The sequence below is a fragment of the Elgaria multicarinata genome, chromosome 5 (assembly GCF_023053635.1).
Source record: "Elgaria multicarinata webbii isolate HBS135686 ecotype San Diego chromosome 5, rElgMul1.1.pri, whole genome shotgun sequence".
NCBI classification, from domain to species: domain Eukaryota; kingdom Metazoa; phylum Chordata; class Lepidosauria; order Squamata; family Anguidae; genus Elgaria; species Elgaria multicarinata.
In genome coordinates, this window is record NC_086175.1 from 48,253,150 (window position 1) to 48,273,949 (window position 20,800).

Genomic DNA, 20,800 nt, shown 5'->3' on the forward strand with positions numbered 1-20,800 from the left:
AAAGGGATTGCGAGGGAGGAGGAAAAAAGCAAACTCAGATGTAAGTTTTTAGCTACAAAGTTCTCCTAAGTGTTCTTTCTGGCAGAGGATGGAAACAAGCTCTCTGCAGCCACTCCTTCTCTGGACAATGGATTAATCCATAAAATAAGGATTAAGTGACAATTATGAGTGTGCTTTTATAAACAAAAAGTTACAAAGCCCTGCAAATGACCCTCAAAGCTTAAAAAATATTCAAAATAGTTAGTTAGAAAATAATGACACAAGTCACATATTTAATCCATGATTTGTATTGTCTTTGTTTTTCTACCATTAATTGCATTAACTTGTTAACTGTACTGATTGGCATGAATTACTATCATGTCTAAATCAAGCCAGTGTTTTCATTTCTTTAGGATGCAATCCTATGCATGTTTAGACAGAAAAAAAGTCCAACAACTCCCAACATACTCCACTCAGCGTGGCTGGCTGCAGAATACCAGCTGGGAATTGCAGGAGTTTTTTTCTGGCCATGGCTAGACCAGGCGTATATCCCGGGATCGTCCCGGGATCATCCCTGTGCATCCAAATGATACACTGGGGATCCCAGGAGCAGGCAGGGACGATCCCTCCATTTGCCTGGGATAATCTTTAGGTCTAGCTAAGGCCTCTGTCTAAACATGCATAGGATTGCATCCTTAAGGATAGAAGAAACTACCTCACCCACCCCAACCCAATGCTTCAAGGAAGAACTTCCTAGAAGCACTGAAAATATTCATATTATTTATACTCTTAGCACTGGGCTAAGAGCTTAGGTTGGGCTGCACCAGGAACTATTAAAAGTAGGCACCTGGATTTTATAAATATTCAATGGTATTCTAAGTAGTCAAATAGGGTTATGGGAAGAATAAGCAAAATATGAATCCGGATCTTTGTGAATATCCCAGCTAATTTTACCTCCTACAATACAGAGCTGTAAGCATTTAAGGGATAAATGCCAAAATTCTTAAAGTAAGGTACACTCTGATTTGAAAGCTGTTAAATTAGCTATCCTGTACAGCCTATCATTTTCATTTTTAAGGGGACATACTGCTGAAAATTTTCTGGGAATGAATACACTGCTCTTTTCAATGTTTTAAAAATTACCACATTCATTTAGCTAAAAGCCAATGTAATGAATGGATATTGAGCAATTTGGTTCCACCAAGCATTGCAACTGGTAGATTTGCTCCTGCATCTCTTTTACCCAATATGACAAAATGATAGAAAATTGTACTAATTCTATCTTGGCCTTTTCTCCCTTCCCGTCATAAAAAATACTTCTCCCACAAGTTCATGCGAATGACAGAGTAAAAATACATATAAAAGGGAGGCTGCAAACATTTCAAAAACTATAATAATTATTCTGAGTTGCTTGGCAATGAAGCTTTAGCATTTCAAGTGTATTTGCACTGTTCACCAGCCTCCATAACCTTGAAGTGCTTTCTGACAATGTATCTTACCTTTAGGAGCATGTGCTTCTCATTAGGTGTAAGATACATTTTGTTTTCATAGTAATCTAAGCATAAATTCACAATATCGGCAAGCAGTTCTTCATAGCCAGGAATCACCTCAAGTTGTTGCTGTAAAGACTAGAACAAAGACCAATTTAAAAGTATATATGGCAATACATTTTTAAAAATCAAGACACATTAGCAGTACTTGTATAAAACTCAGCATATACATACAGAAATAGCTGTGTTTTATTATATCATTCTTATTAAGCACATAAAATGCTAACTCTGGAAAATGGCTAATGAACAATTTACATATTGCCATTTTGTTTACTTAAACACATACTTGCGTAATCTTGTTGTGATTGGCAAGAAACATGGAGAGGTTCTGGGATTCTTGGATAGACTGAGGATCAGCCATTTTACGCAAAAATTGGGCAGCCCTTTCAAGAAAACAAGAGGAAAAAAGTAAATCCTACAAGAACAATAGTCAGTGTGTCCCTATCACAATGCCACTCTAGCATTTCTACTGGCTCCTCCAAGGGGTGTGCATGTGTGTTGGCATTACTTTAAAGTCAACTGTACGAATAAAGGATAGTTGCTATATCTTAACGATTCATTACCACTGAACAGGAGAACTGTTTGCCAGCACAAGCCTTTCCATTGTTAGGTAAGAGGCTTGCACATCACACACTATGGTGTGGGAAACTTGTCACACATTGCTGAGCCACACAGAAACCCACACATGTAGAAGCATTGGGTGGGAAGAAAGACACGAGTAGCTTTTTCACATACGTCATTCTGCAACAATCTCATTGTTTTCCAGGTGGGTAGGTGGAAAGCTACTATGAGCTGTCCACCCAGAGGACATGACTGGGAGAAATGTTTCCCTTTGCATTTAGAGTGCTGATATTCGTGCAGAGTGAAGATTATTCATATTCCCCAATGAACGCATTACATAGTACAGACTACATTGCCAACCACATCCTAGCCTATGAAGAAACCATGCGATTACAAATAATCTGGGCTAGGCACAACCAAACACGATTTATCCTATTTCATCCATTTCAAATAAGGCATGCTTTGTAGTATATGTGATCGTTGTTGAAAACCGCTGCCCAACTACAGAGGCTCTGCATACCTACTGGTCCTATTGGGGGCACCTGGCACAAGCACATAGGCTTTGCATGCCTTACTGTCTTGCTACGAAGATCAGTCTTAACATGGTGTTTAGATAGAGCCACTGATACCCAGAACCATTTTCAGCTGCAAACTGCTAAATGTTTGGACCCGATCTTTAAAAAGCTTGCAAATGGAAATGCTTGTGTCCATGCCAAAAAGTGGGCCTCAATAAACTTCATTCTATCCTTTCCTCTTCTTTTTTCTTGGAACTAAACACAAAATCCTCCCCCAAAAGCCCACTGCTAATCCCAGCAATCCTTATTTTAACTCTTGCCCATCTGCACAGACTAGCTAAATAAACTGGACATGTAGCCACAGTGCCTTCAATCAAGATTCTCTTCAACTTCCCCTTTGTTCCTGCTTGCTCTTTAAGGTTAATAAATCCCCAGAGTTTTAGGTTATTGCAGATTTCTAACCCACCACCAGAGAGGATAACATCAAATTTTAAAACACGTCACAATATTAAAAAACACTGAAAGGATCTGGCTCTTCAGTTTTATCCAGCACGCCTTATGGTAGTTATTAGATTGCAGGTTCAAGGGAAAGGGGATTGTAACATAGTATAGACCTAGTGCCGATTGAATGGTGTGAAAAACACTAGTTCCAGAAGCATGAGAAGACAACGCCAGGCAAGAAACAGCAGAGAGACCTTATTACACTTCAATGAAAGGCATGGATCCAAACTGCCCATTTTTAATAGCCTATCAAATCATTACGTGACAGTTTGCAAGGGTTCATCATTTTCAGCTGCCAGACTGAGCTCTTAGAAAACTATGTTCTCTGTTTGCTCCCCCATCTGCAACACCCGTAAGACTGTGCTGGAAATCCAAAAGCAACAGCCCACTCTGAATACAAGTGGTTTTACGCTCAGACACTAGGTGATTGTCTTCCTCACAAAGAAACCCCTGCATAGAAGGGTTTTTTCTAAAAGGAAACAATGGGAAATTAATTAGACTATTCATCATAATTAACATCATAATAAACCACCTGGCACAATTCTGCAAGGCAAGATTTTGCAGGTGTTATCTCAGAGGAACAGTCTCTCATTGCCTACAGCTTCTAAAATCCCAGTAGTATGCACATTTGCTCAGAAGCAAGTCCCAATATATTCAGTGAGTAATTGTGCATAAGACTTCAGCATAAGGCACAGAACATGGAACTATGCAGAGACTACACTTGGCCTTTTTTTTTTCTGACAAAGACAACAGCCGAAATGTTTTCAGTAGTTTTGGCCATAATGAATTCCGCACTTGGATTTTTTGTTTTGTCTTAATGTAATGTGTGGCCCTCAACCACCCTCTTAATCAAATGAGACTTGGCAGCTTTCCCCCATTGTGCTAGATTTACAAGATTCAGGCTGAAACCTAAACACGCGCCAGAAACACTGCATTTACATGTTTTCAGGGCTGAATACTGGCACTGAAATCATTCAGAGGCTGAGCTCTGGCTCTAATAAAGATATAACTGAACTAACGCCGTCTACAATATAATAATGGAGTGGTTCTGCAAACATGTTCACGGAGGCATATTGTAATAAAAATGCTATCTTGGAGTATTTCCAGGAGACAATGAAAACCAGTTCATATCTTATTTGAGGAGTGGGCCTGGGTGTACAAGATTCATATGTATACAAAAAAATGTGGTATGTGAATGCAGCAAACAACTAGTGCCATCTTGTGGTCACAATGTCCTAGCAATTTCACATCCTAAGAGGGGGAAAACAAGCATTTCCCCCATATGGGTAAACTACTGCATGAATTAAATCTGGAATTCCCTGTAGAGAGCACTCATATTAAACATATGCTTTAAAACAACAAACACTGCATGCTTTTAGTATAGAAACACACTGCACGTTGTATGAAACATTACACAAAACACTTTATATACATTCATAAAACTACTGAAATAGATGCAAACAGCAGCAACATGTTCCAGATATACATATTCTATAAGCATGATGCCAGGGAGCCAGTATGTATCACAGCTCCCTGCTGCAGGCACATAGAGAGGTGAAAACTTATTTGCCATAATGTAATCTGTGAAGCAGCCCTAATTCAGCAGACAAGACATACACAAAACGCATAGTGATGCATTGATCCCAAGTAGTCCAGACAAAGAACAAGACTGGCTGAGGTTCCACAATGCTAAAACAGCAGTTTTTATACAAAAACACCGTACCAGTTGGCACAATTTAGCGCAACAGTATAAAACCACCTTTTCCCCCTTCAGAACACCTCACCGCTTGTAGGCCGAATGGTCGTTTTTCACGCTGCACTTCATATTTTTCAGTTCATCTAAAACAGCAAACATGTTGATAAATTTTCCAAGAGTGATTAGATAAGCTTCAGACACAAAGTCCTTCCTCCTCTCTGCATGACACAATCGCTTCACCTCCCCACAGAATCTTTCAATTGCGTTTCTCTGTTGATAAAAATAAATTGATGTTTTGTTTTAAAAAAACAATATAGAAAGCAAGCTACATCTCAGCTAACTTCAATGCCCGTTATGATGTTAACAGAGCTAGGCTGTATCCACAGGTTGTACTGATCAGATTTTTCCATGGATGGGTGAGCACAAAGGAACTCTTCAAGCAAGTTGTCTATTAAAAAAGACCACATACCTATCATAGAAAAGACACACAGATGAAACAGGAAGAATGCTGGAGAAAGAGCAATCATGGAAACTAATGGGGAAGAAAAACAGGCCAGTAACAAGTGTCCATTTACCTGAAAATACATAAAATTCATCAGCTTTGTGACCTCCGGCTCTAGAACTTCAACAGTTTTTTCATAAATTTCCACTCTGTTTGGCTGCTCATTACATTTCACCTGAAAAGGAGGAGGAAGGGAAATTACCAAATTGTACAGAGATTCACACACACACACACACACACACACACATTCCCCCGCCCTAGCTATAAAACTTTCACAATGATAGCAATTTCAAATTATGCTCTGCCACATAATACAGCTTTTTAGTTTTGTTTTTTAAAAAGATTTCATAAATATTTGACCCCGTATTTTACCTGAATGCTGTTTATTAATGCTGCTTGGCCATCTGAATCAAAACACTTGGGGACAACAGCACTATGCACAATTTGTTTCCTCGGGATGATCCATTGGAAGGCTTATGCACATGCTCAAAGTCTGCCTGATCACCATACTTGAGGTCAGTAGCTAAGGACTTATTTCTCTCCTCAAATGCTAAGGATTAAACTTCTGTGTGGCTCGCAGAGTCACACAGAAGAACAGATCTCATCCAGTAGAACTATTTCCATGTTGTTGTTTGTAGGCTATTGAAAGCCTGTGAGCAGGTCTTTAAAATGTTTTGCTTGTTTGTAATGATTACCACACCATAGCAGTGTGAGACATTGACTGAGCTGATCTTTCTTGCTCCTCACAGTAAAAGCCACTCTCACCACATTATGCAACTTTTGTTTTCGACTATTTATCTGCCAGCTGGAAAAGCAGGAAAAAGTTTTGGAACTATTTGTGTATAAAAGGCCACTTATGCAACTATAAGAAACTAAGGTGATACTTCTCAGGGATGGTTTTGCTCCTTTACCTGAGGGATGGCTCTGGAGCAGCTTCTCCATGTGTATAGCATAATAGCATACTCTTGGCCTTCTTCCAACATTTCATTCTATAATAAAAATATATACATATATGCTGGCATTTAGACAAAAAGGCAAATATACTGTACAATTACACAGAGAAACTAGCAATAACAGAAAGAGCGAGATATAAGACAAGGATTGCCAACACTGCACAACATAGATTTCAGAAGAGATCCAACCCTAAGACTTACGTCAGAACACTGACTAAAATTATTTCAAATATTACTCCAAACCTAAACACACCAAGAAGTCAACCCCATTTCTTCCATGTAAGGGTCACAGCTGAATTATTTGCTTTTAAGGATAATGATTACTGCTTCAAAGTTACTGAAAGAAATACTTCAGCCACCCACCAAAGGAAAGAAAACCAAGATTCCTAGGATGTTGAATTGGTATGTGCCCAGTACTAAACTTTTATATATGAGTAGACTCGCAGAACAGTCTAGTCACAGAATCATAGAATAGTAGGGTTGGAAGGGTCCTATAAGGCCATTGAGTCCAACCCCCTGCTCAATGTAGAAATCCAAGTTAAAGTATACCTGACAGATGGTTGTCCAGCTGCCTTTTGAATGCCTCTAGTATGGGAGAGCCCACGACCTCCCTTGGTAATTGATTTCATTGTCATACTGCTCTAACAGTCAGGACGTTTTTCCTGATGTCCAGCCATCACAGGCACATAGGAAGCTGCCTTCTACCAAGTCATACCATTTGTCAAGCCCAATATTGCTTCCTGTCTAGCAGTGGCTCCCAAGCGGTCTCAAGCAGGGCCTCTGTCACATCACCTGCTACCTGAGCCCTTTTTAACTGGAGGTGCCAGTGAATGAACCTGGAATTGTCTACATGCAAACCATACACTCTATGTCTGAGCATGGTCCCTCTTCTATTCCCGACAGGGCTTGCCAGGGTTTTGAACTTGGGACCTCTTCTATCCTAAGCAAGAATCAATACTAGTCACAGCCTAGGATACACCAGGCCGTCCTATTCCCCTTAAGGGGGGAGGCGGGGCTAAGCAGTGAAATATTCTAATCCAACACATACCTAAGGAATCATTTAACACAAGACAGTTTCAGCTCTAAGACAGCGTATATAGCAGAATTCAAGCAGATGGGTCACTTGAGGCAGGCTTGTCAGCATTTATTAAACTTTTTTTTGAGTTTACCCTATTGCCTCTAAATTTCTGATACATTTTGCAAGTCCCTCTTCCAATCCACATTTTCAGTTTACGAACAACTCATAACGAACAATGTTTTAATTGTTGGACCTAAAGAAATACAATGCTACAATTGGAGGTAAATTTTAAGATGAATTTTAAGATGCCTTTTAATAATGTGCTGCTTTTAATAATGTATTAGTTTTAAACGTTTTAACCAATTATATGTACTTTATGGCGTTTGCATTTGTGTTGCACCCGCCTTGATCTGGAGGGAGAGGTGGGTAACAAATAAATATATTATTATTATTTAATATTAAATTAGTTTTTTTTAAAAAAAGGAAAGCCAGTGAAATTAAAGTCAATCCCAAAATTTTTACCATGTGACACTGCAGAAAATTTTGCCAGGTAATGCGCAGAGTAGATATGAATGACAATTTGGTTTAATATTATCCTTAACAAATCATACATGAAAATGAATAATTCTGGGTAAAATGAACACATAATTTCTTATTTCCTTCTACTGTAATGAAGTACTGATACAGGGAAGTGTCATACAATATTTATTATGCTACTTACCCCCTCCTTTCCATATTTTTATATTATTGCTGTAAAAACACACACACCATAAAATAGAAGTAAATATTTACCATACTAGAATGAACAGTTGCTTGTTCAATGTATCTTGCAATGCCTGTGACAAATGCATTCCTATCTTCAAAATTGGTGTTGAAGTTTGGCTGTAGGAAAGGAAAAATACCCCAAAATGAATAGTCTTATTTATTATTTATTTATTTAGAATATTTATATACCGCTCCCCATTGAAAAATTTCGGAGCGGTGTACAAGGTAAAATGAAAATAAAAACAGAATAAAAACAGTTAAAACAAAATTTAAAAGAAGCAATAACAGTAATCCAAGGCTGCATGTTAAAGAAAGGCTTCTTGGAATAAAGATGTTTTCAGGAGGCGCCGAAAGGAGTACAAGGTTGGTGCCTGCCTGACCTCCAGAGGCAGGGAATTCCACATAGTCTTGAAGAAGAAAATCAAATGGTGGTAATACAAACTGTTTTAAAGTGATAATTATGAAGTGCTTCTTTTTTAAAAAAAGATATACCTGATAAAGCAAGGATGATGGAGGGGGTTCAATACATGGTTGTTGATCTGGCAGTGGTAATTCTTCCAAGAGATCTACATTGGACAAAGCATCCTCCAGGGTGACTTGAGCAGTCATTTTGATTCTATTAAGAGATAAACAGAACTTTAAAAAACACCCCCCCCAAAAAAGAGGTGACTTGTGGAGACAGAAGTGCAAGCTAATACACCTGGAGTATGTAAGAAGATGAATATTCATGCCCAATTCATATGTTTATATTTGACAGAGAAAATTAAACAAGATACGACTTCAGCCCATCATGTTGGTAAAGGGATGCTAAGATATGAGACAAACCACATCCTGGAGAGCTTTAGCTTATGAGTCACCACATGTAGGAAATGTTCCAAACAAACACTCACCAAACAAAGATAATAGACAAGAGTCATACCAAAGTGTATCACATCAAAAATAAATAGAAGAACCGTGTTCTGTACAACATGCATTGTCTAGCTGAAAGAATCACCACAGTCCCAGTACTTAATTTCTTGATGCTAAAATCTGCCTGCAAGTCACAGCTTCTGACCTGCAAGCCTAGATGTGGTGAGATCTGCAATATATATTCAATAGTGTCATTCTCTTGCTACTTCCTGTATTATTATTCATATCTATTTGTTGGGTCCTGGAACTAAGAGGTTATCAGGCTCAACTTAAAACCCAATACAATTCCCATATCACAGCTCCTAGCCTGCTTTTCTTTTTTTACTAAGTTCTGCACTGTGGATTTGCTATGGCTCCCTGTCTACGCAAATCTAACATGAGAATTTCTATATTCCTATAGCCTCTGCAGCAGCCTACCCCCATTGGATAGTATGCTAATATACTTTGGCAGCACTGTCATTCAGTTGTGCATATTATTGCCAGCCTACAAAGAGCATGAATTCACTAATTTAGAAATAGCGACTCATTTTCAAATGATTTGTCTGAACTTGTGCCTACATACTAAAATAAAAACAAAGAACTCACCATGGGGAAAATACACCCCTACTATTAGTATTAACCATATACAGTATATAATATATATAGCCACATGCACACACACTGAAACTCTTAATATATGTGCAAGTTTGTCAATAGTTATTGAGACTGTTTCACTAGCAAAAGGTGGTCTAAAGATGAGTAACAGGTCAATCCACCTAAAACAAATGCAATATTGACCTGATGGGCAAATTAACTATAGTAATTGTGCAAGCAACTTGCTGGTTTGGCATTCTTTGCTTGTAAGTATTTCATCAGAATACATTATTATTATTATTATCATCATCATCATCATCATGCATATAGCACCCCATAGCCGAAGTTCTCGGGCGGTTTACAGAACAGATTTTTTAAAAACATGTTCAACACAGTTCTACACACACACACACCACACTTTCAAAGGGGGCTATAATGTAATAATAGCTTAGGTGGGTGTCCATACAGGAGAGGGCCTTCTCTGCAGAGGCCCCACACCTGTGGAACAAACTCCCATCGGAGGTCCGCTATGCACCATCCTTGCAGGCTTTTAAGAAAGCCTTAAAAATGTTTTATTTTATCATGGCTTTCTCATGATGAGTACTGTTTTGCTGCTATTGACACTACTGTCCTTGATGATTTTATTGTTAGCTTTCATTGTTTTAACTCCTATTTTACTGTGTATGTTTTTATTGTTTTAAACTGTTTCAATGTATTTTATTATTGTAAGTCACCTTATGAGGGCTTCTGCCCTGAAAGGCAGCCAAGAAATGTTTTAAATAATAAATAAAATTTGAAGATATATTATAAAGCAATATATTATATTATTATTTATATTATAATGTAATAGCAGCTTTGAAGATTGAGAAATCAGAATGAAAATTAGTATTTACATGCAGAATACCACCAGGTTGCATGTTCTGCAGGCTTGTTAACAATGCTGGGTGTGCCTGTTGCTGGTCAGGGGGATTTATATGATTACCCTCGCAGCATAGCTTATTGTGATGTGCAAACCTGGCCAGAGTGGCTTGTTGCCATGGATTGCTGTTTTAGGGTTCTGCGTGGCTTGTTACTAATGGCAACCCAGCTGGCCAAGTCTTTACAAAATGACAAGCAAAATCCACTCAGAACGTGATTATCACATGCAACACAGCTTGTTAACTGCTTGCCAACTGTGCAAACCAGGAGGACGTTTTAAGTGAAATACCATTTCAAACCCCCTCCACTATTTTTGATAGATTTCCACTTGAAGTTTGAACACCACCTTGACCCCTGCATTCTTTTGAAAATCAAGAAAACAAAAGCTCCAAGATCCACAACAATAGAATATCTGAAGCAAAGCCCCTCAAACACTGTACTATACTAGTTGAAGCCTACAGATTTCAATAAGAACAAATGTGCTTAAATCAACATACAATCACTTAATTGGCTTTTCAGTTGGGTTCAAAATTGAATTTGTAGTTGTGTGTTTCACTGGAATGTCCTATATTACAAAACCACTTATGGATTTTCTCTTCAGTTCTGTCAGGGCATGCAGATTTGTTGTGAAAAAAAGGAATTATTTTGCAGTTCCTAAGAGGTTTGTATACTCCTTACACTTCCTATTTTAGTTCTGAGCAAGCAAGAAAAATCAGAGCTGACTGACAGAAAAACAAGAGAAAAAAGAGCCCATCAGCACAAATTCCATGATTCAAAAAAGAAGAAGAAATCAGCAGATAACCACTTCGCTGAGCCTTTTCTATGTTGCAGGCTTAATCAGTACTTTAACCAGTTTGCAAGAGGGACATTCTTACTACTACAAATTATACGCACATTAGATAACTAGAAAGATACACATAAAGCTGATGTCAAAATCAGTTTTACGTTTATTACAGATGCACAAGTATGTCTCTAATAGCATTTGCTGGTGGCTTTAAAGGCAAGCTTTCATCAATATTTCATTAAAGGTGATCTTTTGTCAGGTAAAACCAAAACATAAATGAGCATACAGAAGGCTTCATTTGTAGCATATAATAGTAGTAACCATTCTCTTCTGCGCTAAGCAACTGACAACTAAAGGGGAATGTATGCTGCTTTTACTTCTAGTTGTACAAAGTGAATGACAAGAACTTAAAATTGTAACATCTGGAAGTTGCAATTCTATGCACGGCCCTCAAAATTCAAAGATGTATTTATCAAGATAAAAGTTATGTGCAATTGAGAGAAGTCTTTTATTTTCGGTGCTCAAGGTGTCTTGAACTGGAATGAAAGTTTTAAAAAAACTTTTCCCAAATTGTCATCTCATCTTAAAACAACTCAAAGCTTGTCCAAAATATTCTAACACAATCGTTGCTACTGCTGCACAACCACTAACCCTCTTTACTCAATCTGTCTACTTCCTGTAAGACCCTGAAGCCTTCCTTTTCCTATCTAATTCATCAAATATAAACTGGAAACTGCCTAGCAGGAATTGCATCGTTTCCTTTTTCAGCACAGTTCCTAACACAACACATTACTGATAGTAGTTTAAATCTTTAACACAATTTGTTTATTTACTAGCAAGAGGAAAACATCATCAGAACTGTCTGATCTTAATGACCAATAGCTATAAAGGAAAGCATTGTATTTCCTATCAAAAAGTATATGGAGCTCTAGATCGTTCCTGCTGCTACTACAACTGTCCTGATTTAAATTTTAACACCAACAATATTTTATTTATTTTATTTATTTAAGGATTTTTATGCCGCCATTCAGCCAAAAAAGGCTCTCACGGCGGCTTACAAAAGTATTTCTTGACAGTACTATACTATTTCCTGATGATCCAACACAGGGCAAGATGCAGTACTTAATTTCTACCAACTCATTCCAAAACACTTTCAGTCTCCTATTTGTCTGATATCATTTTCTAGTAACAAAGAAGCAAACTAAATACAGAGGTCTTTTGTTTTTCTATTAGGAAATGAAAAGTTTTTCATCCAGTTTTGGTCACAGATTAAAAGTCTTTTTCCATTCCGATGTACCACTTACATAGGGAATAGCAGGAGTCGCCAACCTTTTTGGACATGTGGGTACTTTTGGGTATTTGAGAAACTGCTGCGGGCACCACCACAAAATGGCTCTCATGGAGGATGAGCCTTGGGGAGCTGGCTAGTGAAAAGAGGTGGGGGGGAGAAAAAGAGTGAGATTAGAAGCTGGGAGGGAGAAAAAGCAAGTCAAAGAGGTGGAGTGGCAGATAAATAATGAGGCTAGAAGATGGGAACAAAGACGAAGTGCAAGGTAAAGTGGTGAGTGGAAGAGAAAGAGCAGGGCTAGGAAGGGTGAGAAAGAAGACAGCTAGGGACAGTGAAGAAGAAACTGAGGATAGGGGTTGAATGGGGGAGAAGTAGCAAAGGAGAAATGTCTATGTGGATGAAAGAAGAATGGGTGGGACCAATCTTGGGTGGGAAGCAACTCTTTCCTTCTTTTCCTGCCCACTGAACATCCAGTGTTAGGTAGAGAAATGAAATTCTGGGGTCCTAATATTTTTCAAGTTTTTTTTAATTAAAAGTAAAACATTTTAGGAGCCAGGGAGTGGAGAGTTTCATAGGGCGCTGTATTGAGGACCCCTAGGATACAGGGACAGGAGAGTATACAAATTTGGGAAGGCTAGTAACTTTTGCAGATTTATTTACAGGGCTGCCATTCTATAACCTCATTCTTTAACTGATCCACTTAGATCTCTCAGCAGTATTCTGTATCATTGACTTTGATTATCATTCTGGATCACCTGGAGTGGGTCCTTCAGACACTCTTAAAGTCCACTGTACCACAACAATCTGCTACATGTGTAAACCAACCTTATTCATGCCTTAGTCACATCCAGGTTAGCCTCATGCAATGTTTTTCATGGAGCTGCCTTTGAAAAGGCTTAGAAACTTTGGCTACCAAAGTGCAGCCACCAAAATATTAAGAGGACGGCTTCATACAGAGAAAATAAGTCTGGAATTACTCCATTTCTATTGGCTTACTTTGGACTTAATGAAAAGGTGCTTTAAATCTCCACAAACTGTCTGGTGCTGTGATAGTTTACAAACCATCTCTGCCCATACTCAGGTGAACATCAGCAGCCCTGCTCTGTGTCTCCTTGATGTCTGAGGCGCAGTGGGTAGACAAAGGAGATATCATTCAGTTGTGGTGCTGAGGTTATAGAATGGCAGCCCTGTAAATAAATCTGCAAAAGTTACTAGCCCTCCCAAATTTTTACTAGCTTGCTTTTTATTCTTAAGAGTGCTGGAAAACAGAATGCTTCATCCCTCCTCTACCAACCCCTCTTGTAAGTAAAAAAGAAAACTAGCAACACATTTTACAGGCTTGGTTCCTATGCTGGACATATGGAATGGGCTTCTTGTCCTCCACAACCAGGGTAAAAATGGATTTGGTACACTTTCCAGCCAGCTTGGTTTCTATGCTAGATGCTGAGGATACAAAAGTGTCCTCCTCTACACCCAACACAGAAATGCAGAGGGCTGCTGGAGGGAGCAAAAGAGCACACTGTCCTTCTTTCTACATACCATTGTTCACCTTCCAGCAGGTACGGGAAATCTGATTATTCTGGAGAGCTGATTGTGGGTTACTAAATTTTTGATGATCAATTTGCAGCTGATGTTTGTTATTGTGGCCATGAAACAATAATTGACATATTGTTTTATGTCAATTATTATAGACTTTTTATTGTTGTAAAAGCAACCTTAGGAGTCTTTAAAATGGAAAGGAGGGGGACTAAAGGTTTAAATAAATAAATAGGCTCCTCAATAAAATACTACAATATGATTTGTTTTATGTAAACAAACATTTTCTTCTAGGAGAAAGTGCTAACAGCACCAATATATATATATAAAAGTTTTCAAGGATTCTCTTAAGTTTTTCTCCCCCATAATGAAAACAATTTATGAGCACAATAAAACAGGAAATTCTCCTCCATATACTTCAATAAAATGAACAAGAAATGCATAACAGCAAAAGCCCCAACATGTTGTCAGAGATGAGCTAAAAGCAGAAGAATAAATGCCACTGATGCAGTTCCACACACAGATGTACATCTTGTACAAGCTATATTCTCCGCTAGTCAAACTGTGACATAAATGATTACACCTAAGAAGAGGATATGGTTTGCCTTTACTCATGCAAGTTTCACAAGCAACGTACAAGTACAAACAGACATAGAAACACAAAAATAGATACTCCATGGGTATGGCTTCCTCTCTTTTACTTCTGCTCAGAAAATTCTGATCTAAGGATAGAGGAAATGAGCAAATTCATGTACTGTGGAGACAAAATCTGAGTGGAGAAAAAAAACAATCCCTTCCTGATGGAGAATCTTCCTATCAATATCTGAAGAGAACACTATTGTGGTATTAAACCACATAGCCACTTGGGGGAAATTCTACCAGAGTAGCACACAAATATGAACAGCATGGTTAAACCTACACCAACAAACTTCTTGTTTCTATATTAGTTTAAGGAGTGAAAGCAACCATTACCTGCACCACATTTACCACACATTTGTTGACACATTACAAGAAGCACCCTGCACCAGTGACAGAGTAAATTTGTATCAACTTCCTACTGCCTCCTAGGTACAATCTAACTTAGTCTATTTAACTTTCAACTGCCAAAGTGCTAAATAGCCTGGAGCCTATCTTATCACAAATACCAACTCCTTACCTGTGTTATCCTGCTGTGATATCCAGGCAACTTAGGTCTAAATAAACCTACATTTGGGCTGTGCCACTTCAGAATATAAGTGGGGCCTGGCATTACTGAATGCTCCATACAAGAGGGAGCATTCTATCATGAGAACTTTTACCTGCAGGTTTATGATCCCAGTGAGACCCAGATCTTACTGTGACCACTTCATGGCACACCACATGTTAAGTTGAAATGGCAAAGGAAAGCAGAAGGTATCCCTAGCAGTGACTGTCAGGAAATGGATTTTGCTCACCTGCATTCAGAGCTACATGCTGCATTATCCTGAGGGACGCAAAGCTAGGGCATGCCAAACTTTGTTAAATTCCCTTTCATAAGCACTGTCCATCTCAAATCACGTGAGGAGCTACTCTCACAATCGATCATAGCATCCTTATGGCAGGTTTCCTTCAGTCCCTTTTAGAACCTCCCTAATTTCTTAAGAGATGACCACAAAGGTTACTGTCCTAGAGCTTGGGTAACACAATTTTTCCGGCTCCTCCAAGACCTAAGGCATGCTACAACTTGCTCTAGCTTTACAGTCACAACTTTGTACATTTAACAGTGCTAAACTAGTCATGGATATGTGATGGGAAGTGACTGCAAGCACTGTTTCATCAACTTTTCACCCAATATATGTATGGTTATTAGTTATGCCATCTTGCACATTTAGGGGAAAATCCTATTCATGTTTAGAGAGAGAGAAAACTCCTACAACTCCCAGCCAATGTCCTTAGACATCTTTCCTCAAAGTAGAACTTGGGTTAAAGAAGCACCTATTTTCTCAGCATTCAAATACTCTGGGCTGTTTAATGTTTGTTTCTTCAATATTCTACATTCCTTGTACTAGAAAGGTGAGGAATAAACTTCATATATAAATAAGTATGCTCCATGCATTCTAAAACGTTCAGCTGTCTTAATAGCCAGCTAACATTTAAGACTAAACTTCTTTGGCATCTGAGCTGGTCAGTTAAAATAAAACAGTAAACAGTAGCAGAGGATATTGAAATTGTAGTTTGGGTGCAGTTGTTAACCGTACTTCTCCATCTAACATGTTTTTCGTTTCAATTCCCTAATGACCACATGTAAAAAACACAGAAAACAGTAACAATGAAGGAGTGATGCATTTAAAAACATTGACATCAGAATTATTTTACGTTTCACAGTTACTTAATGTTGTGGCCAGAAGATTATGTTCATTGCCCTAAAATTAACCAGTAAGCCACAGCCTGCTTACAATCTAGTTATATCGAAGTGATTTCATTTATTCCTGAGATTCAGGAAGCCTAAATTAGCTTAACATTCAAATATTCCAACTTCCAACAACAGATATTACAATTCTGCTAATTTAAATTGTAGTATTAGGGCAGTGAAATGTGTGTCTTATAAAGAAAGATGCACATGTTTTGTAATATATATACCAAAACACTATATTGTAAAATTTCAGAATCCATATTAGTGTAATATCTCAAAAAATGTGCAAGCTTTCAAGATTTCCATATCTCTTTACTATTATTTATTTATTTATTTATTTATTTATTTATATAGCACCATCAATGTACATGGTGCTGTACAGAGTAAAACAGTAAATAGCAAGACCCTGCCGCATAGGCTTACATTCTAATAAAACCATAATAAAACAATAAGGAGGGGAAGAGAATGCAAACAGGCACAGGGTAGGGTAAACAGGCACTGGGTAGGGTAAAACTAACAGTATAAAGTCAGAACAAAATCAAGTTTTAAAAGCTTTAGGAAAAAGAAAAGTTTTTAGTTGAGCTTTAAAAGCTGCGGTTGAACTTGTAGTTCTCAAATGTTCTGGAAGAGCGTTCCAGGCATAAGGGGCAGCAGAAGAAAATGGACGAAGCCGGGCAAGAGAAGTAGAGACCCTTGGGCAGGCGAGAAACATGGCATCAGAGGAGCGAAGAGCACGAGTGGGGCAATAGTGTGAGATGAGAGAGGAGAGATAGGAAGGAGCTAGATAGTGAAAAGCTTTGTAGGTCAACAGGAGAAGTTTATATTGGCAAATATAAGTTTACCAGGCAAAATGTTACAAATAAGAAAATATATGTGGACTGGTAGGCTAGCAACTTCACTGGGCTTATTTAAAAGGTTAAGGGGTGATATTTCTTCTAAATTAAGGGGGGGAAACATATAGTCTTGTGTATGCAGTATGGGGAACTGGTTACTCCACGCTGTAAATAATTATCTCAGGTTATGGAAGGCGAAATGACATACCACACCAGGGTACAATCCTATGCATGTTTAGATGGGGGAATCCTACAACTCCCAGCATGCCCCAGCCAGCCACTTAGGGATGGGGCATGCTGGGAGTTGTAGGATTTTTTTCTGTCTAAACACGCATAGGATTGCATCCATAACCTTTTGAACTATTAGAAACCTCTATAGGATGTAAGCATCACGAAGGCCTCCTGTATTCATTGTTTCCAAACCACTTTCTAAGCATGCAGACGTGCTCTCCCACTCGTTATATCACCTTCCGAACAACCCGGTGTTATATTCAGTGATTACTAATCTCATTGAGACTGAAACGACGACACCCCTTGAGGGCCAACACCTGAACCCCGATCCTCATTTTTAGCTCCAACCCTCACTATTCCTACGTACACACAGAGGAGCTCTTGGTGCGAATGAATTAGGAAGGGCGCGTCAGAATGGGCCAGACTGGATTTTTACTCCTCTTAACTTCAAGGAAGTTTAGATCGAAGCAAGGCCCGCCCAAATCCACAGAAGCTTCGTCGCCGTTCCCCTTTAGGCCACAGTGGAGAAAATAAGCTTTTGGTGGGTTTTCCGCCTGCAGAAAGACTCTTCGACCCCCACCTCCGAGCCTGGCATTGTAGCGAAGAGGAAAAGGAACAGCAGCTTAGCAGAGGGCAGCCGCGTCTCCTCTGAGGGCAGAAAAGAGAGGAGGAAAAGGAGGAGCGGCACACGAACGGCGAAGTTTCTCTCACCCACCTTCGTAGCGTGGAGGCCCTCGGCTTTCCTCCCCTTTCAGGCACCCACGAGTGCAAGTAGCCCCTGGGGCTCAGCTCCCTCAGGGCTCACCCCACCCCCGGCGCAATGGCGAGGGGGCGCTGCTGCCTTAGCGGGTTGCTCGCCCGGGGCGCTTTTCCCTTTCCCAGGGCCGCACGGAGCTGGGAGTTTCCTGCCTGAGTCACTCAAACAGGGAAACCGTGCCAGGAAACACCCTTCCTCCCGCTCCAGCTCCTCCCCCGTCCCGTCCCAAACCCTGGTCCTTCCCTCTCGAAGGCGGCCGGCCTGCCTGCAAAGCAGTCTCCGGCTCCTCCTCCCACCCGAGAGAGCGAGTTGCATCCCATCTACACACAACTGATTGCGGTGAGAGGGAAATGAAGACATCAGTAGGTCGCTCAGCCCACAACAAAGTTACGTTCTCTAAACACAAAATTGCACACTTACTGTATGTTAACTAATTTGGCGAACGAACCCTTGGTTCTATACCCAGTCACTAATACAGCAAACACAAGACCTCTAGGATAATCAATGCAGAAGTTTAGATATTTCATTTATTGCCTACCTTTCTAAACCTCCCTGTGTCTTGTATACAGGCTGAGGAAATCTGAGAATGTGATTTAACAAGGCCATATTGTTCTACCAGGGTCTGCTTCCCTCATATTACCTATGTAGCCTTATAGTCCAGCATCTACGAAAGGAGGGAATGGAGTAGATGATTTCATTTTGGCACAAAGTTAAGATTTAAGTATTTACTCAAGCTTTGGGGGTCTATTGACTGCAACGTACTTCAGATTGACTTGCTTGGGTTTATGTTGATTTTATGCTGATGATTCTTGTGATGTATTATAAGGTGTCAGGTGAATTTTATATTATTGTGAATTTGAACAGTTGTACAGTCATTTTTTTCTAAAATATGAGTTTTAGCATTGCTCTGTATGTTTGTCGTCTCCAAAATGCAAGACCTAGTGGGACTAGTTCTTTCATATTTCACATTCTGAAGCAGCCAGTAAAGACAATAAATTTGCTTGCAGATCCAATGCAAGATGCTGGTTTTAACTTTCAGAGCCGGATGAGGCTTTGTGTCAGGGAAAGACTTGTAACCCAACCCTAGAATTTTAAATATTCTGAGGTAATCTTACTCTTATTTCTGTTTTAGAACAGAGTCCAATTTAGGGACTAAATTGGTCTCTGTAAATGCAGGGCCTTCGGTGTGGCAGAATTCCAGTGTGTGCAATGGAATTCTCCTTCAAAAGAGATAGGCTTAGCTGTCTCCTTGTTCTTCTAAAGACAGCTGGTCTTTTCCTTAACATGCCCTCTGGTTCTTGATGCTACCTATTCCTTGTTTGTTATATTGATCATGTTGTTAACTGGGACTATTTGATTGGTTTCTCAGTTGATGTGTTTCTAGTCTTCTGAATAGCAGTATAACATTTTGTATATAAACTACATACGTGTGTAACAATGTTAACACTGGTGCTTACTGGAACAAGCAGGTTTTTGTTCTCAAATACAGCAAGAAGCCCAATGCCAGGCATAATTCCAACAATTTTATTTATTAAGGCAACCCCAAGCCAAGCAAACAATTAACCAAATTCCCACACACAGATATATGTGCTCTATACCAGGCTTCATAGCTCAGTATCTTATAAAAGAAGCAAGAGCTACTGGAGCCATTTCTCAGACAATGTAGTTATCATCACATATAGTTAAATAACCCAGTCCTCCTCAACCTTTATTATACATTTCTCATGCAGTTCCTTCCAGAATCAGTAACTTGATATCAAGTTTCCTAACAGGTAAAAATACAATAAAAATACATTTGCAGCATAGGAAAGGAATTCTAATCTTTACATATTATATAAACAGGTAATGCAAACACAGTACATTCTACTACATGGATAGTCATGATGGCAATTAAGATAACAAAATTTAAATGAACTTTTTTCAAACTGCCAGGCATTCCATATGTTAAAATTTCATATTGTCCAATGAATTAATCTTGGCATAAAGTACTTTAACTATACCAATAACCATTCATTTTCCATGGAAAACACAGTACAAATATTTGTCATAGTACTACAGCTGAATTGTAATTACGTCTTAAAAGAAAATGAACTCAGTCCAATGTTTCTTGATAATACATTACTGTCACTGCAGGGGCCAAGTTAATGGAAATTTTAGAAGTTTGTTTTTGCAGCATTCATTTTAGTAACTGTTTGTTCCTCACAGAGGAAAAGACAGACATGACCTGGTCAGAATAACATATAATATAGAAAATGGCATATAAATAACTGCATCAATAAATACTTTATTTACAAGCAAAAGTTTTTTTACAGTATCAACCACATACACACAGGTATTTATCTACAGATACTGAAATCCTAAGACACAAATAATTCAAAACACCAACCCAAAATATATTTCAAGTAAGCGATATCTCAAGTTAGTTCAGTACTGAATTACGTTGGAAAGAAGATGTTGCAGGAGTTTGAGTAGTTTCATGCAATTTTGTATTTTGCTAATTTTGTTCCATTCCAGCCATGAGCGATAAAGCTAAAGATTCCACTGTGAACCAAAACACAAA

The 20,800-nt window shown here is 38.9% G+C and overlaps 2 protein-coding genes across 5 annotated transcripts in view; both read right to left on the minus strand.

The window, feature by feature from the left end:
- The window catches only part of CYFIP1 (cytoplasmic FMR1 interacting protein 1), a 62,488-nt gene extending 44,093 nt beyond the window's left edge, over positions 1–18,395 (minus strand). For 2 of the 3 annotated variants that reach the window (XM_063126306.1, XM_063126308.1), the window contains exons 1-8: positions 18,199–18,389; positions 8,533–8,656; positions 8,068–8,157; positions 6,216–6,293; positions 5,378–5,479; positions 4,891–5,072; positions 1,816–1,912; positions 1,479–1,607 (exon numbers count right to left, since the gene is read on the minus strand). In XM_063126306.1, the coding sequence (XP_062982376.1) occupies positions 1,479–1,607; positions 1,816–1,912; positions 4,891–5,072; positions 5,378–5,479; positions 6,216–6,293; positions 8,068–8,157; positions 8,533–8,649 (795 nt within the window). In that variant the 5' untranslated portion in view covers positions 8,650–8,656; positions 18,199–18,389. Of the gene's footprint in view, positions 1–1,478; positions 1,608–1,815; positions 1,913–4,890; positions 5,073–5,377; positions 5,480–6,215; positions 6,294–8,067; positions 8,158–8,532; positions 8,657–18,198 lie in introns of all 3 variants that reach the window. The other variant, XM_063126309.1, reaches the window with a different exon arrangement.
- A 1,355-nt stretch (positions 18,396–19,750) lies between these two features.
- The window catches only part of TUBGCP5 (tubulin gamma complex component 5), a 28,369-nt gene continuing 27,319 nt past the window's right edge, over positions 19,751–20,800 (minus strand). For both annotated transcript variants that reach the window (XR_010025459.1, XM_063126312.1), the window contains one exon: positions 19,751–20,781. Coding sequence is in view for 1 of the 2 variants with exons in the window: in XM_063126312.1 (XP_062982382.1) it covers positions 20,735–20,781 (47 nt within the window). In the remaining variant the exon portion in view is untranslated. The remainder of the gene's footprint in view (positions 20,782–20,800) is intronic.